This window comes from Microcebus murinus, chromosome 9 (genome assembly GCF_040939455.1).
Source record: "Microcebus murinus isolate Inina chromosome 9, M.murinus_Inina_mat1.0, whole genome shotgun sequence".
Taxonomy (NCBI): Eukaryota; Metazoa; Chordata; class Mammalia; order Primates; family Cheirogaleidae; genus Microcebus; species Microcebus murinus.
In genome coordinates this window covers 84,934,673-84,953,997 of record NC_134112.1, presented here as the reverse complement: position 1 = coordinate 84,953,997, position 19,325 = coordinate 84,934,673, and the positions used below count along the sequence as shown (strand labels likewise).

Sequence of the window (19,325 nt, the reverse complement as noted above, 5' to 3'; positions counted from 1 at the left end):
ATCTGTGTCAAGTACAATACAAAAGGCAGGACAGACCCAACATTTCCAAGTTTAAAACACTGCTCTTACCAAAAACTGAAATTAAGGTAAGTAACAACTAAATCTTTTATGATGCTTCCACCTCTATTCTTCCTTTAACTAGCTGTTCTCAGTTGTCTTGCTTGAATCAAAGAACTTCCCTCTCTCACTTGTTAAATAATAAAGTCCTGTGTAAATGTTGTTGCTTATTTTGGGGTTTCTTTTTGCTTAACTACAAAAGGAAAATTATAAAAGATTTCTTGACCGTGAAATGAAAAATTGTAGTATGACATGTTTACAAAAAACATAGTATGCAATATTAATGATCAAATGTTCAAATGACAATTAATGAAAGTAAAAACACTTGAAAATGAACGAGGAAGATCCTTTTATACAGAAGGCCTATTAACAAAGTATGCAAAGCTGAAACAAGAGAACAAAGTGAATAGAAGTGTGTGTGTGCGTGTGTGTGTGTGTGTGTGTGTGTGTGTGTTTTCTGAGCAGGAAGGGGAATGGTAAAATAATTTCCAAATCATACAAAGAAAAAAATGCAAAGCCAACACTCAAAGGAATCTAAGTTATTAAAGGGAGAGACTGTGCTTTTCCTCTAGGTGTGACTATGTTATTTCTAATACCAAATTACATTATCAATTTAGATTTCAAAATCAAATGTAAATGGGCCTGTGGCTGGACATAAACATATTTCACTGAATGCTGAATAAGCATATTTTGGCTATTGCAGTCCAAAAAACAAATACATGTTCAGAATACATAAAAAGCAGCATATAAATTATTTAAACATTTTTTTTTACCAAAAGAGTCTTTTTCACTGTCTTTTGTGTGTAAGCTTCTAATATGTTCATTGATAATAATACAATGAAATTGACAAAGAGAAAAAAACTGCATCTAATATATCAGCTTAAGTCTAGGTCAAAATCACTGCAGCAAAGTCATGCTAATTATTGGTTTATTTGGAAATGCAGTGTTAGTCCCATATTAGCAGAAGAAGAAAGCCAGGTTTCTATTTTCCTTAAGAGTCACAGAAAGAGTTCTGTTATACTCACATGTACCGTTTACTGGATAAGAAAAAACAAATACCAAAACAGGAGCAGATAAGGCAAAAAGAAAGGGGACAAAAGGAATTGTATGGTGGGGAGGGGTGGAGTTCCTCTAACTGCTCTAGACATAGCCATGGCACAGGTTTCCTCTTGCTCTTAGGTTGGAAAGAAAACAGTCAGTGCTGAAATGACACCTTAGTCTAGCACACTCCTTGACCCTACCAATGATAACTCATCAGCATTAAACTGAAGAATAAAAAAGTAACACAAATGAGCAAGGCTGGAAGAAACACATAATATCTACCCAGAGCTCTGAAGTTGCTACGTACATTAGAAAGAGTTACAATCATAGATTTAAAAACTAGACCTGACAGTTAAACAGCCAGTTAACTGCATTTTGAATCCAGCTTTTGGTTAAGCCTCTCCATGAAGGACATTATCCTCTATGAAAAGCTTTCCTATGTCTATTTCTTTATTCAGTAAAATATTTTCTTTGTGTAGATTATAAATCTCTTTAACATTAAACCAACTAGCTCTAATGTAGACTTAAGAAGCAACAAAGAAAAAAAAAACCTGCTTTATCTCTTTTAAGTGATAGTGATATAAAGTGATCTTTTCTTATGTATGTAAGTAGATATCAAAACTTATGTTTTTCACTAACGTTTCCAGTTTTTCTTACTGTTTCTCATAAGGAATGGCCTATCCCTTTGAACTAACTAGATTGGCATGTCTTTATCTCTTGGTGTAGTTGAAATGGACATAGATACATGGGTTGGAACCTTGACTGGCTTTCCATTTGAATTAGTAATATAAAACTGCCAGTTAGTTATGATCAATGTGTAGCGATATATCATACAACATATTTTGAAAATACAAAAGTAAAAAAAGCTTAGAATAAAAATTTTTTAATCTCCCAAAAGTTATTTGGTTTGAGGATTAACAGCATTTAAAATTTATCATATAAATTCAAAAGAAGTTACTCAAATGTAGGGTTTGGAATCTAAACATACCACCATTATTCAGTGCTTCACAGGCCTCGAAGTTCAGATGGACTGAAAATATAGCAATATTTTTCATAATTCTGAGGACAGTAAAAAAAAGCCGTTGTGTTTCATAAAAATGCAACAAGGTGGCCACATTTCCTTCCATGCATGAATAATGTATGATCCACAATGTTATTTGCTAGGCTGTCTAATCACCAACATCTTTCAAAATGTCTACATAAGCTTTAGCTCATTAAGAACAAACATGTACCTGTATAAAAATATCACATACCTATGAACACTCAGAATAATATTCTGCCAAATATCAATGTACACATCAAACTGACATGAGTAGGACAACTTTCTTGCATTTCTTCAAAGATAAAAATATGAAAAAAAGAAATAAGGAAGAATTATTTCAACTTGTGATATTATTCATGCTTAATCTAAATATTCAACTTGATCACAACTAACTGGCAGTTCTATATTACCAATTAAAATGGAGAGCCAGTCAAGGTTCCAAAACCCACATATCTATGTATATCTATATGTGTGTGTGTGTATGTGTATACAAACACACATACACACACACACACACACAATATCAAGAAATAATCCAGGAGCTATTGTACACTTTCTAAATAAAAGTGAAAAAATACAACACAAACAAATAAAAGGCCAAATAAGAAAGATTTTAAAATATAAGGTCTTTTCTATTAAAAAAGATTTTATAGTCTTGGAAATGGCTTCCATAATTCATGAGAGAATGGTATGGCAAAGTTACTTTATTTGCCGACAAGCTTTCAATGTAGTAATATAAGAAAAAAAGTGAAAGGAAAAAGTATCTAAGCTTCTAATACAACTACTAAAACCAAAATGAGTTTGTTATAAAGTGATAGTTCATGACCAATGCTGTAAAAAAAGTAAATTTCTAAATTCACCTTTATATTTCTATGTTTAATCCTATAACAAACACTTCCTAGTTACAACAGAGGTATAAAGATATTTTTTGAAAAACAGCATATACCATTTTTGGGCATGTTATGGTATTTGCCTTTATATTTTTATTCATAATGGTAAAAAAAGCATTCTCTTCAAATCAATAAATATATACTAAACACTACTATAACTTATTTATTAATTCTTTAGCAAGTATTTATTGCCTATTCCATTCATATAGAAACACAATGCCCCCTTGACTGTGAAAGCAGTGTTAGGAAAGTATTTGAAAATGGAAATAAGAAAGGGCAAAATCCCAAGATGTTACAGGAATGCAGATGTGAAGTTCTGAAGACCTAAATGGTCTTATCAAATTCATTCATTCATGAGCAAGAGTCAGTGCCAGGCCGGGCGCGGTGGCTCACGCCTGTAATCCTAGCACTCTGGGAGGCCGAGGCGGGCGGATTGCTCAAGGTCAGGAGTTCAAAACCAGCCTGAGCGAGACCCCGTCTCTACCATAAAAATAGAAAGAAATTAATTGGCCAACTAATATATATATATAAAAGATCAGCCGGGCATGGTGGCTTGTGCCTGTAGTCCCAGCTACTCGGGAGGCTGAGGCAGGAGGATCGCTTGAGCCCAGGAGTTTGAGGTTGCTGTGAGCTAGGCTGACGCCACGGCACTCACTCTAGCCTAGGCAAGAAAGCGAGACTCTGTCTCAAAAAAAAAAAAGAGTCAGTGCCAGAAAAAGCTGAAAAGACCTTGTATACTTGACCAAGTTTAGACTGATATATGGAATTCATAAGTACTTAAGTGATTATTCCAAAATTATTCTCTAAATAAACTCTGATAGATTTGTTGACAAATTATTTTAAAAAGAAACAAAAGCAACAAACAAACAAAAAACCATGCCTTCTGCAATGTAGCCTGCCAGACCATACTATTTCTTTAGGAGAAAACAACAGAGTTCAGCTACAAATATTCTTAAAAACTCTCATACATCTGAAATGCCACACAGGGTAACTCCTTAACATCTTGACAGGCTAATGTCATAATAACTTTTGCCCGATACTGTCAAATTGGGCTTTATCAAAGGTTTATTTTCTATTTCTGTATATATAATTATTAAGAAGGACAGAGGATTTTTCACTGAACAGAGTAGTGATAACAACCTCACCATTAAAAACAGTGGTTCCTGAATGCCTTAAATCTAGTAAAATGAAATCTTAGAAAATAATTTCCTGATAGCCAATATTATCAGGCTGTCTCAAAGCCTTCAGAGCCTAGAAAAGTTTCAGGTCTAGTCCCAAAAGTTTCTTATAAATCTGAATATAATGCCCTCCCTGTTGTTTAAGCAAAAAGGACACCATTTTATCTTGCTCATCTTGAGTACAAGTTCCACAACCTGCAACACAAGCTCAGCAGTAAAAATCCATAAGCATTTTTGCTGTTCCTTGGACATACTCGTCTTCTTCCTTTTCATATACCATTTCTTCTTCCCAGGTTATTCTCTCCTGAATATTCATATGGACTCCCCCCCTCACTTCATTTGCCAATCTAATCAAATGATCTCAGAAGGCCTTCTTAGTTCTCCCTCTCTAACAGTGTCCCAGCCCCACCAACTATCAAAGTCCCAATTCTTCCATGTTGGTCTTCATAAACCTATCACTACCTGATACTGTTTTTCAAGTGTATTTGTTTACTCATTTATTGTCTGGCTTTTCCCCTACACTAACTTCCAAAGGACAGAGACTTGCCAATCATTAGGTGAAGAGGACTTGGCACAAGGTAAATGCTCAATAAATTTTGTTAAGTGGATGAGTGAATGAATTTTCTTTTGCCTGATTATAATAGTGAATTATATATACCTTTGCCCTGGAAATACTGGCAACATGTGATATTATGAGCATTATAATTAATGAAGCAGAAGTATAAAATATTAATAAAAATCTCAATCACAATTGTCATTTACTTTGGAATATCATTTTTAGAAAAACTCTCATACATCTGAAATGCTATGTTAACAGCACAATCACTGTTGGAGACTCTCATTGATCCAGGTTTGGTTTCAGCTACTTTCTGTCCTCCTAACTTTAAGTACCTCTCAATCATGGGCATTTCAAAGCTATTTCACAAATAGGCCATGACTAACTCTGAAATGGTTCCCTAGACTGCTGGAAACTGGCAGTTTCTACGTCTATCAAGAATAATTTTTAGGGGGGTGGGTATATACATATGTAATGAGTGAGATGTGCACCATCTGGGGGATGGTCATGATGGAGACTCAGACTTTTGGGGGGAGGGGGGAAATGGGCATTTATTGAAACCTTAAAATCTGTACCCCCATAATATGCCAAAATAAAAAAAAAAAGAATAATTTTTAGAAGTTATTCTACTCTGTATATCAGATGATAAAATTGCAACTACTTATCTTACCACTATTTGCCTTAAGACTATAACCAACCAAAAGAGACAGAAGTCCAAGTTGCCAAGAAAGTTTCATTTCCTTAACTAATCTAGATGCCAGCACTCTTCTTACTGACAAATAAATATTTCATTTTTTTCTTTACCCTAAGAAGACTTTGATTGCTGCCTGATATTAACAAATGTGGCTAACAACAGTGAAAAATGCTCATAGCCCAATGAAAAAGTGGGCAAAATATCTGAATAGATATTTCTCAAAAGAAGACATGCAAATGGCCAACAAGTATATGAAAAAAATGCTCAACATCATCAGGCATCAGAGAAATGCAACCCAAAACTATGAGATGCTATCTCACCCCAATCCTTCCCAAAGGATTAATTTTTGTTCTCATTTGTGTTTTGCAATACGCAGGCACTGCACTAACAAATCTAAGGCACAATAAATTATCTTTAGATTTTTAGAGAACAGTAATAAATGAATAGAAAAACAAAGGGAAAAATAAATTCTCATTCCTTCGCCCACAAATCCCACAAAAGGCAACCACAAAGTAATTTTGAATTTCCTGAAATAACATTATATATTAATTGTAATACAAAGTGTCAACCTGTACTAAACTGTGGTTGATATCTTGATAAAACATACTTCACTGCCAAAGGTTTATTTATATTTAGATCATAGTTAATTATTACCATGATGTAATTACTCAAAAATAATAATTCTTAGAAAGAAACCTCAATGCACGTCAGATCTACACAAAAGGAGGGAAATAATGCCATTCAAACTTCAACATTAACATATCTTCCTTCTCTTCCACCAATTAAAGGCCCATAAAATAAATTTTATTTATTGGAATAAATCCATTCATTTCCCTTAAAGATTTTCAGAGAAAGCTGGAAAATAAAAAACATGCTGAAGGCATTCATTGTATCATTTTCAGGGTCTGTATTTTGGGGACAATAGTTCAGAATCTGAGTGCAGCTGGAAATCTATTTGTTTGAATATGTTTTTGTTCATTCAGACTCACAGGCAGAACAGTTGATTAGATGACCCCTTATTATCAAAAGCCTTCATTAAGGGCTTAATGTCTCAGTAGGCGAAGTGTAATACAGGCAAGATAATACTATACCCCATTTTTCTAGAAATTCACTCTCAAAAAGACATCCTTGACCAGAAAGAGAAAAGTAAAGAAAAGCATCAGATAAACAAGGAATGGGGGCAGCAGAGGTAATGAGGGGTGAACAAATTGAAAATCAGTACATTTGCCTCCAACATCCTGTGAGATTTCCTAGTGATGAGACTATAGTGGTTAGGAGGACAGTACAAAAATAAATTTGCAAGATAACCAGAATTGAGGACCTTGTACAATAATTTTATGAGAGAACAGTACAAACAACTGCTGGGAATATATAAAACAGCATAATGGGAATCTGCTCTGTGGTTTCTTAGAAGGGTGGTTAAGAATGTTCAGCATACAGAACCCTCTAGGCTGCAAAGAATGCACTGCCAGTTGAATGAAAATTATGGAAAGTCATACGTAAAGTTTCAGGAAGACAGAGTTCCAGTGATGCTAGATGTAGGGAAAGAGTAGCAAAGGAAAATGAATGGTGTTTCTCTCTTTCAGTGAAAAAACAATTTGAGTTCACCAAGAAACCGTAAGGAAAAAAATGACATAATGTTTAAATAGGTGTTGACGTGTGATAAAAAGTCAACTTGTGATAAGTTCCTTCAGAACTTATTTTTCACACGATGTAAGTTATAAAAATAAAGAATTATTATAATTAATTAGAAAGAGAGTTTGGCAAATTAGCACAGTAAAATGAGTCACATGATTTAAGTAAAAACACATTCCAAAAGAGCATGAGGAAGGGGAATTGTTGAATAACAGGATATGTGATTTCCCAAGAAAATTAAAACTAGTTTTAAGACAGGCTGCACCAATTTACATCCTCCCAGAAGATAAAAAAAGATCCCAATGATCCACGTCCACTATAATATTTGGTGTTTTCAGGCTTCTTAATTTTTGCTACCCATGCAGCTACCAAGAGAGTACCTTGTAGATAAGGATATGATCTTATTATTTTGTTACCCAAGGACCTGGCATAGAATCAAAGTCCAATAATCAATGGGTAACATTGAAAAGGAGCCTAGACTTGAGCCAAGATACCTTGCTGTGGCTTTCATTTTAAATTTCAAATCTTGTCCTTTTTCTTTATCTTTCATTCTTTCACACCACCTCTCCCATTATGCTATATCGTTTTAAAAATATTAATAGACTGCTAAATAACATTCACTACGAACTAAAAGCAATGAGCATTCCAAAAGATAGAAAACATATCTATACAATTTTGCTTAAATAATCCCATAAAAATAAGAGCAACTGTTTCTAAACAAGAATCCACATCTAACGTGGAGAAGGGAGAACATGTATCGTAAGTATTTGATAAACATTTGTTTAATGCAATTGAATGACTGAAGGAAAAATTAGAAAAATTTTAAATAATAGTAATAATAAAACACACTGGTATGAAATTGCACACTGATTCTACTAATTACAAAATTAAACTTGTAAGTTTAAGAATAAATCAAACACTCAACAAATGCTGAAGTGCAAAAACTCAAATAAAAAAAGTAAAAAAATACTAAAGGACCTTAGTCATTTGAAGTTCCACAAGCCCATAATGTGCTTCAAAGTTAGACTCTATAATGGGTTTGAGAAGCAAGGTTGCAATTGGGGCCAAGGGCTAATTTAAAGTCTATAATGGTCATCTGCTTATCAAGGAATTAACTTACCTTGCAGACCACATAACAGTGTTGTGACTTCCATTAAGAGACACACAGATAAAGAATGAATGATAAGCTGTATCAGGCAACAAACTTTCTCCAGTTCTTATCAATAATAAATTAAAATTTTGAATGGAAGTAGAGACCAAACAATTGAGTAAAACCAGTGAGAGTACCATCAAGCTTTAAAACAACCATCTAGCAAAGCAGAATTTATATATTTTTTGAGACAGAATTTATATTTAATGTTTAAAAATAACTCTCAAGAACCATAATACATTAAACTCTGCCAATCCTCTACAAGAAATACATTTCAAGTGTGAAATAAGTGCTAGTACATATATGTTTTTTATATATATAACATATATATATATTTCATTCAAAACTCTTCTAGGAAAAATCTCTTGAAAAGTGATTACTGATAACATTACTATGTAGCTTCTCAAGGGTTTCTTCTACACTTGAGAACAAATGTAAGCAGGAGGATTCCATTCATCTAAGCTATAGCATAACTTAGCAATGAAGTATGGCATCAAATCTAGGTTAGAGGATTTGTATAATGATTAAGATATTTCTTTGTTTTCTAACAATTATCAACATTAACCAAGCACATTTCTTAAAGTTAATAACATTTCTTTAAAAATGTTTTATTATGTGGAGGGCAAATTTTTGTTTTTTAATTTATATATTTGTGCTTTTGCATTTAAAACCAACTGAGGCAAGTAATCCAGCATAATTCAAAACATAAATCATCTAAATAAGAGATTTGGATTTATCTAGTTCTCATGGTATCAATTTAGTGGTCCTGGTTAACGAGAAGGTAGGAAAAATCCAGTAATAAACTGCTTATGTTTTAGAAAAGTACACATATTATCATCTCTGGCCAATTTAGTAGCATCTGTTTAACTATTATTCCAAATGCATAAAATATTACCAGAGTTATCTGAGAAAGTTAAGGTGATATTCTGTGATACCTAACTTTGAGTGAACCCAGGAGTTTCTGGTCCATGGTATGAAAATACCACAAAATATATACTGGTTTGTTACAGAGAAAACATACAATTAATATTATATTAGATATCTGGTTCCAAAAAGTACTCCTTAAAAAACTGTGGTTAAAAATACGTAACAGTAAATTTACCATCTTAACTACTGTTAAGTGTACTATACCACAATGTTAACTATACCCATACTGTTATGTAACAGATACCTAGTATGTTTTCATCATAAAACTGAAACTTTGTATCCACTGAACAACCACTGCCCTTTTCCCCCCCACAACAAAACACCTATTTAAAGGAATTTAAGGTTCATGTATTTTTTAAATGGAAGCATCATGGATTCTTATTTTCATACGATCAGTATCACAATAAACTGAGTATTATAATAGAGTTCACTCTATTCACCACCAAATTATCTTTCAATATGTAAAATCACATATTTGATATAATGTCCTTAAGTTTTTGTACATCATATTTCTTCAGAGATCTGCCGATTCTCAAAGGATATCTGAGTCATTCGTGTAAAGGAGAGAGAGAGATTATCGGTTGGCAATTTTTTCCTATAAAGGGCCAGAGAGTAAATATTTTAGGCTTTGTGAGCCATCTGGGTTTTGATGCAATGATTCAATAATTTAATTGTAACACAAACACAGTTATGGACAACACATACACAGATGAGCATGACTGTGTGTCAATAAAAATGTATTTACAAAAACAGGTGCAGGCTAGATCTCTGCAGTGGCCCGTAACTGGCAACCCCTGAGAGATAAAGAGGAAGGGAGGGTGCAAATATTTTCTCCCACACATCCAATAAAGGGCTGATAATAAGAATCTATATAGAACTTAAGAAAATTAACAAGAAAAAAATCAACCCCATCAAAAAGTAGGCAAAGGACATGAGCAGAAACTTTTCAAAAGACAACCGAACGGCCAGCAAATATTAAAAAACGCTCAACATCTCTAATCATTAGAGAAATGCAAATCAAAACCACAATGAGACAGCACGTAACTCCTGTAAGAATGGCCTTTATCAAAAGTCTCAACACAACAAATGCTGCCGGTGGGACTGCAAATTAGTACAACCTCTGTGGAAAGTAATTGGGAGGTATCTCAAAGAGCTAAAAATAGAACCACCATTTGATCCAGCAATCCTACTACTAGGCATCTACCCAAAGGAAAAAAAGACATTCTATAATAAAGACATCGGCACTCGAATGTTTATGGCAGCACAATTCACAATTGCAAAAAGATAGGGAAACAACCCAAGTGCCCATCAATACATGAGTGGATTGATAAAATGTGGCATATGTATACCATGGAATACTACTCAACTACAAAAAACAGCGGTGAACTAGCACCTCTTGTATTATCCTGGATAGAGCTTGAGCCCATTCTTCAAAGTGAGGTATCACAAGGATGGAAAAACAAGCACCACATGTACTCGCCATCAAATTGGCACTAACTGATGAACACTAAGGTGCTCACATGAGTGCCAGTCAGGTGGGGGGCGGTGGGGTAAACTCACTACTAATGGGTGCGGAGTGCACCGTACGGGGAAAGAGCAAGCTTGTAGCCCTGGCTTGGGCGAGGCAAAGGCATTACACGGGACCAAAAGGTACTCCCATAATATTCTATGGGAAAAATAAGAGAAAGGGAGGGAGAGGGCCAGGGATGAGGGAATGTGAAAGAAAGAAAACCTAATAAAAGTATTAGGAACTATTACTCCTGAAAACAAGTAGCACCTTAGTGTGATTGACATTATCTATCCTATTGACTAACTTTGACAGCAAGGCCCTAGAAAATGGAACATATTTCTTTTATGACTTGTTTCAATGCTGACTGAACTACTGGCATTCAGTACATCAGCATAAATAATGAAAATATTGATCCTAAGTACATCCTAGTACTTACCTTAGTAATGGATGGAATATGACGGTAATGTTTCTGGCTCCAGGCTTGCAGACAAATTTTGTTCCTCCACCTTCAATTAAGTTGTCATCAGGACCCCCTTTCCGAAAAAAGAAAAAAAAAAAAAAGAAGTTTAGCTCATTGAAACTTAAATAAATAAATAAGCCAAGCCCATCTAGATGAGTGCTACACTGTCATAAGTAGAACCATGTTTGAAAACAATTACCTTCAATATCTACAAAATTATTTTCAATGGCGTAGTCCAGTCTTCTCATAAACAATGGATTAGAACTTTCACTCTGGAGTGAAATGGAAGCACCGTAAGAATAAATGGCGTATTTAAAGCAACCGTGCAAGGCTATAACTCAGCTAAGGATAAAATTTGATCTCTAGTGACCAGTGTCTATCTTGGACAGCATCTTGGACAGTATGGCACATGAAACCTTCAGGGGAAGGATGTGCCCTACAAGGGTGCCTCTCGTGTTGTAATGGTTGGAACAGAGACTCATTAAGTCTGACTATATTTCATCAGATCTAAGACCCCACTGATTGTAAGATACACTATTATTTGATGTGCAACTGAGAAAAAAACTTTCTGCCAATTAAATTATATGCTGTTTTAGAATGTTTATTTTTCTCTTATTGAAAAGCTCCTCTGGCTTTTTAAATAAATAGATGTTTACTATAAATCTCTCAAGCACATTCGATAAGGAAATATAAGAAAAACAAATTCATTAAGCTATTATTAAAACTATATAAAATTCAAAGTCTGACTCTTCTGAAGAGACAACTATGACTCAGTTGTCAATGTTCTTGTCTTCTAAACAGTGTCATCCCGTGTCTACATGAGCATGGATTTCTGACAGGAGTGCTCCATGCATCCAGTGTTTTATTCCAAGCTGCTGATATCCATTCTGAAGTTTTATGATGATGCTTTCTTGATGCTATCGAAAGGTTTTCCTATACCAACCAGGACTCACATTGCTTCCTCAAATGGTCCTTCATTGGTTCATTAATTGAAACAATGAAGGGTCATGGCACAAGATGTGACTACCAAGCTCACATAGATTGAGGCAATAATAATTCCTTATGACTGTTTTCCAACAGAAACCCGTTAAGGCACCACTGATTTAAGGCACATCACTCCAGAGAGTTTACAGTGTGCAAACTTTGGATGTTGGGAGAAATGCTTTCCCCCCTACTCCTCATGTTTCTTTCCATTAGAATGAAGTTCAATTAATGCAATCCCTAGCCTCTCTCTGCCTTTTATTCACTCTAGGGAAAGTCAAGTAACTCCTTTGATTGGTAAAAACTGAGAAAACAAAGCTAGGCACACATGGCTTAGCAACCCCCTATTCCACTGTAGGAACCAGAAGGCCTGTAGGTAGCAAGCAGTGTGTGATAGGAGTTTAGCTTTAAAGGTCCTGCTTTGTCAGAGAATAAATTTGTCTACTTTTGATGTTCACTTGGCAAGCCCCATTTGACTCTCAAACTAGGTCATATCCTCCAATCTAGCTTAGATCAGTACAAGAGTGGTACTTCACTTTCCATATACCTTATTTATATGATTATTTCTCAACAGTTTCAGAACTCTGGCAGGAAAGATGGCTGCTATTTAGTGGGCTTCCTCAAAGCCCTAGCAATCTATATTTACATTTGGTTTCTTTCTTCTAAATTAAAAATCTTATCTCTGATTATAGTTCTTTGCATGTTGTGAAACACAACTAAATCTGACTTGATTTATCTACCTTAACAGTCTCTGAGGCATCTTAGAAATTGACTGATAAAAACATGTGAAGCTTCAGAAATCCATACCCCGAATCATCAAGACTTCCCCAAGGCATCAGAGTCTAGACAAATACCATTTGGATCAGTTGTTTCTACCAACTAATCAGAGTATAGTTTTTCTTAACAACAACAATAACACAACAACAAAAATACAATGGTGTGCACAGCTCTTAATTCAAAACTGTAAGTTACTTTTTCTCATTTGAAAAAAAATCCATCTTGTAATACTATATTTACATCAGTTTTGAGTTAAAAAGAAAGCAAAAGAAATGCATCAAGATGAACACAAATACTATTCCTTTAATAAAAATCCTCTTTGAAAGATCAGTAGTGTGGTTACAAAAAAAGAATAAATATACCTTCTTTATTAACACTTTTCCTTCAAATAATATAAAATCTAGTAAGAACTGAATCACCAAGATGTGTATAGAAGAAACCAGGATATATTCTGCACTCCAGGAACAAATAAAACTACACACAAAAAAATGTATGAATGACTCAATATGAACGTATCTTTTAAGGACATGTGTGAGTTGGACTAGATGATTTCCAATGGTTTCTAAATATTCTGAAGTTACTCCACATTAGTTACTCCATAATTAAATTCAGACCTGATTAACCTGGCTCTAGGAAACCCTGCACCTTCACTCACACTAAACGGCACCTCTACTCCTTGGCCACACTGGGCTGCCTACCATCTGAAGGTCCCTCTCTCCTCCTGCCATTCCTTTAGGTCCACATCTAGCCTCAAACCATCAAATGCCCCTCTCCAAAGTTCACAATTCTCATAACAGTGACCATATAAAAAATAACCCTAACTAACCCATGGAAACTTTAACATAAGTCGCTTCCATTATTGTTAAGTGTTTTCTAATGCTCATGAAACTTTTTCCCACCTGGAGTGCAACTTCCTGGAAAGTGATTATACAAGCACACATTTGGTGAGTGAAGGAGGGAACAAAGACCTAACTTGGTAGAATATTATAATTAGATGACAAAGTATATGTGGAAGCCTTTTGTAAATTGTTAAAAATCTAACAAATGCAAGCAATTCTCTGTATTCCCAAAGCCTGGCAGGTAGTAGGTATGCTTAATAAACATTTATTAATGACAACACCATAGAGAACAAAGATAACAAAAGATAAGCTACAATGCCAACAATAAAGCACAGAAATCACTAGAAATATCAGTGAAAGGAAGATTTGGCTGTGAATATAAAGGCATGATGACAGTGTAGGAAGCAGAAACTAAATAATAGTGTCATTTGTTTGAAACCCCTGCTAGCTACAGAAAGATGATTAAGATGATTACGGATTCACACAGTGCAGCTAAGCTAAATAAAAAGTAAAGTTTGGGCAAAAATAGGAAAAAAGGTACTCCCCTTGCTACACCAAACTCCAACCCAAATTCCACCTACAGGAACCTCACACTCTCTTCCAGTTCCATTACCAAGTGTCATCTATACTGCATGTGACGTGATTTCCCCTTTTCTGACTGAAGTCCAAATGTAGCTTAATGAATTACTACTTAACAGCACTACGCCAGTGAAAATATTCTTGAAAATAAAGCTCTCAGAACCCCAAGTAAAATCCATGATCAAAAACCACAAGTTCTGTAAATCTTGACCCTCTGAAATCTACTCTAGCATTTCAGTGTTCTGGGTGAGAAACAAAACTCGCTTTTCCTCGTGTGGCTTCCTGTGATCAAGCAACCTGGGAGCTGCTGTCAGGAACATTCTGAAGGAACACGTTCAACCCTGTGAAGAGCACTGATGGACCAGATGTCCCTCCCCTTCGTTCATTACCCTTACAGTCCAACTGTGGCAGTCAGAGGCCAGGTGACGGCACCAGAGAAAATGCTGACTGATGATGGATGGTTGGAATGAAGGGAAAACTAACAACAGTATTACAAGTAGACTATATTGTGCAAAAGGAGGGAAAGAAATGCCCCAGGCTTATTTCTTATTTTTTTTCTTCTCATTATGGGAGTATCTGAAGACTATTTCGTATTTTTTTTTTTTTACAACAAGGACAATCGTTTGACAGGTTCTCCAAGACAACTGGCAACAGACACCAGCAGGAATTTCAGCATCTTAGCGCTGGCAGGCTAGTCCCTTCTCTTAGAAATTGTTTACTTTTAAGTAATTAACTTCTCGATTTATTTATTCCTTGATTCTTCCCAACTATAACTTAATGTAGTTTGTAATGAACATAGTCATCTTAATAAAACACAAAGAAAACCAAAGCCTCAGAAAGAAGTGGAAATAAATAATATTCTCATTGAAATGACCACGGTACAGCAGAATCAAATAATCTTGTGTCAGATCCCAGATATGCTACTTATCATTAGCACAGGTGTGATAAAATTATTGAAATTCTCTGACCCTCAGCTTTCCCATTTATGACATAAGGATTGCAATCAAGTCTTTCAAAGACTTGTGATTTTTAAGTGAGATAATGTACACAGGGCATCCAGTACAGTGTTCAACACCTGGTACATCTCAAATAAATGGTTGTCTCCTTTTCCCTAGAGAATTACTCCCCCCAACTCTCCTCCCTCTCTCTCCCTCCCTGGAACATAGACTAGGAAGGAAAAAAGGTCCAAATGCAAAGAAAGTTATTTTCGTTACTTTAGGCAACACAGCACTAGTGGATTAATGAGACCAACTTTATAACAAATGAATAAAACACACTTGTCTTATTAATATTCAGGGGGCAATATTATTTGCAGCGAAATATTTAGAAAATTGCTGGGAACATGTATAGCATGACAATGATATAAACCTGTCTCCATTCTTAATTTTTCAATTAAAAATAATCAATACTAAATGTATAGGCATTGAAATTATGACTAGCTTGTACCACGTGCTTAAATAAAAATAGTTTAGAATTTTATGTTGACTTTTTGATGAGCCACAGAAAGCAGCATGCCCCACCTGACATTTTTAATGTAACCTGATTTTAAAATTGACCTTTCCACATAGAAAAGAACCATAGTAAAGGAGAATTATTTTACAGCAAATATTTTGCTTCATAAATACTTTCTAAGGATTATGAAAATGCATGCAGCACAATAAATATGGAATTCCTGATTGCATCAATAAATAGGTTCTTTAATTGGCTCTAAGAGCCAGCTGAATGGTCTAAGAGTTACCTGAATTCACAGCTGTCACCTGCCAGAGAGGTTCTTTTAGATTAAGTTCTTTAGTAAGTGCTTATTATTAAAGCATATATTGTCAATATGACTTAAAGCTGTTGCTACTGCTAATACCACCACCAAACTTGTAATTACATATGACCTTGGGGTTTGTTGCTACACCAAGAAGAAAACAAAGGTAAAATATTTATCCTTGTCCTTATAGTTTACTATTACGGTAAAGTCAAGCAAATAGAATCATGATTGGTGATGGTATTATATTTCCTGAGTTGCTTCTGACTTAGGAAGAAAATCTGGGCAAGAAGCCCCTTCAAGGAAAGGATCATCTTCTAGCTTAACTCTTATCTAGTGTATAATTATGATAATAATACTATTTTGGTCACGGATATATCTCTTGTGATTTGAATAGTTTTCTAGCACATAATAAGCACACAGGAAATATCTGCTCAATAAATATATGAAAAAATGAGCAAACAAAAGATGACAAAGAATGTCCTTTTTAGACCAAGTAAATTCCAACCACAAACTCCCTAGAAGAAATAGCAGTTATGTTTTTATATAAAGTTTTCTCAGCACGAAATCCATGTTTCAAGAAAGGGCTGAAAAGTATATTGATTATAATATTATTTATAAAAGACAATCTCTCAGATAGAAATAAACTATTTATTCCCACCATAAGACAAATAAATGCCTTGCCAATATTTCACTGAATTATATTTTATTCTTGTGTAGCTCTAATACTGTACTGTAGGTAATTAAGATATATGTCAAGTATAACGCTGGGCAGAGAAAGAAGATAAAAGGAGGAAAATGATTCTTATTTATCAAATATCTACTAGGAAACTGGCAATGTGCTGGAGCCTTTACATATCCATATAATATTGTTATCTAACATACAGATGAAAAAATGGAGGCTCATGGCAGCACGCATGGGTGTAAAGTATCTTGTTCAAGGTCATACACGCGGTAGGTTACATATTCAAACTTCAGTCTGTCTTCGCCAAGAACAATTGCTTTTCAACTATAGATCCTACAATGTGCTTAATATTTTGTTTCCAAAGAATCTGTAGGCTGAATAAGATGATGTAGATCATGGTGACACAGGAAAAGTCTAAAACAGGGAGGCCTAAACTCTGAATTCACGGTAGTTTAATACATAAAATGTATTTTCCATGGAATCAGCACTAAATAAGGCAGTTGATCATTCAAGCCAATACACAAAAAGCCTCTTTGATTAAAAACATAAGTGAGGCTTAAGAGAAACTATATACATGTATTTTTTTCAAAAAAAAAAAAAAGAATAGAAATAAAGACCATATTCCTTATTCCTTTGTAGTTCAGTAATTGAATACATTCTAGCTCCTACATAACAAGTGAATTTTATAATCTACAACTTATTTGGGGGAAAATTTTAAAAAACAAAGCAAGAGGGGGAAAAAACAGTTTAATTGTCTTCCTAACAATGAATTAAAAGAGGTTTGGAAGGATGGGATAACAAGGGTACAAAGAAAAATGAAACAACAAATTTCAAGTTTAGTCATAGCTCATCCCGAGCCATCAGTAAAACGTGTTCACCTGGAGCTCTTCCAAGAGCATAAGTCAAAGGAGGATCCATTAGTAGCAGTAAAGAATGTTTCTATAAAGGAGTCTGAAATGCTCTATGAAGAGCAAAATGTAAGACATGAACCAGTTACAACAGGATCCACAGTCACTGCATGCATATTTTTAAATCACTGATCAATAAGGCACAAGGGAATTTTAATTGGCCATCTTTGAAGAACATTCCTATCTTAGTGACGTTATCCTCCAATTCAATTTATTTTAAGGCTACAGAGGAAGACTGCATTGATTCTTTCTTCTCTGCGCACTCTTTAACTGATTCCCTACATTTTAATCATCTTGAATCTATTAAATACATTTTAGTGGTTAGTTGGGTATATCTAATGCAGAGATTTTCGCATGTGTAAGCTGGGGTCCCCTACCTTATTTATTGGGTGTGTGCCTTTCTCTGACTTAGCATGATTTTAAGGTTCATCAATATTGTAGCAAGTATCAGTACTTGATTTCTTTTTATGGCAGAATAATATTCCAATGTACGTATACACCACATTTGTCTATTTATCAGCTAATGAACATTTGGGAATCTCTCCTTTTTGGCGATTATGAACAACGCTTCTATAAACATCCGCATACAAGTTTTGTGTGGATGTATATTTTCAATTCTCTTCAGTAAATACCTAGAACTGTAATTGCTAAATCATATGGTATCTCTGGTATATTTTCAATTCTCTTCAGTAAATACCTAGAACTGTAATTGCTAAATCATATGGTATCTCTGTGTTTCGCATTTTGAGGAACTGCCAGACTGTTTTTCAAAGATGCTGTACCCTGATGCTAGGGTTTTTGTTTTAACATAACTCGTGGTTTAAAAGAAAATGGTGGCAGGGAGGGCAAAAAACAGAGGAGGTAGGAGTATTTTGTTCTCTAGAAGAACTCCTTCCCACCAGCCTTAGTTCTCCAACCTGCCTCCTGTAGAGGTGGCCCTGTCTATGTCAAAGGACCTTTGAGCACTGCAAGATGTAACAGATGAGGGCTAGAGTAGAAGCATTTGGGAACTGGCACAGCTGGGACACTATTAATATCTGTGCTATCCGCACTGTTTCAACTAAGTGTCTGTGCTGGTTTATCACTCCTGGTTAAAACAGACAATAAGGTTTCTCTCCTCACTCAAGTTTCAGATTACATTAGATTTTGCTGTTTGCTCTGTAATTCTTGTTAAAATGAACCAAGAGTGATATGCGGGACAACAGAATACTGTCAAGTTCTCTAATCAGATGAGGCCATCTCAGAGCTGACCTAATGAGTATGGGGGGCTAGTTTGGAGTCTTCCTATGACAGCCTGCCAGATGAATGGTAGGTTTGAGATGTGAATAAGCATCAAAATGGAAACACATTGAGCCCATCAATCTTATTTTACCTGTGAAATGGTCTACAATGGAGCTCGGGCCACTGCAAATGATTAGTGCATAAATATACTAATTCATATAGAAGAAATGGTATTGTTAAACCTTGTCATTGTCTTCAAACTCAGAGATGTGCTTAAATCTAAGTATTCCCAAAGTTGAAAATGAATTCTTTTCAAGGGATTGACATGACAGGTACAAAGTATAATAACCTACTATGACTCAGTAACAGAGATAGTGGGCTCTTTAAATACAAATTCAGAGTCAAACACAGGTTATAAAACATGGTGGCATTTAGCTTACTG

General features: G+C 34.9%; 1 protein-coding gene across 1 annotated transcript in view; it reads right to left on the bottom strand.

Moving 5' to 3' along the window:
- The window catches only part of EXOC4 (exocyst complex component 4), a 737,569-nt gene that overhangs the window by 397,588 nt on the left and 320,656 nt on the right, over positions 1-19,325 (bottom strand). Inside the window, exon 10 of the mRNA XM_012739746.3 lies at positions 11,117-11,213. Within this exon, the coding sequence (XP_012595200.1) occupies positions 11,117-11,213 (97 nt within the window). The remainder of the gene's footprint in view (positions 1-11,116; positions 11,214-19,325) is intronic.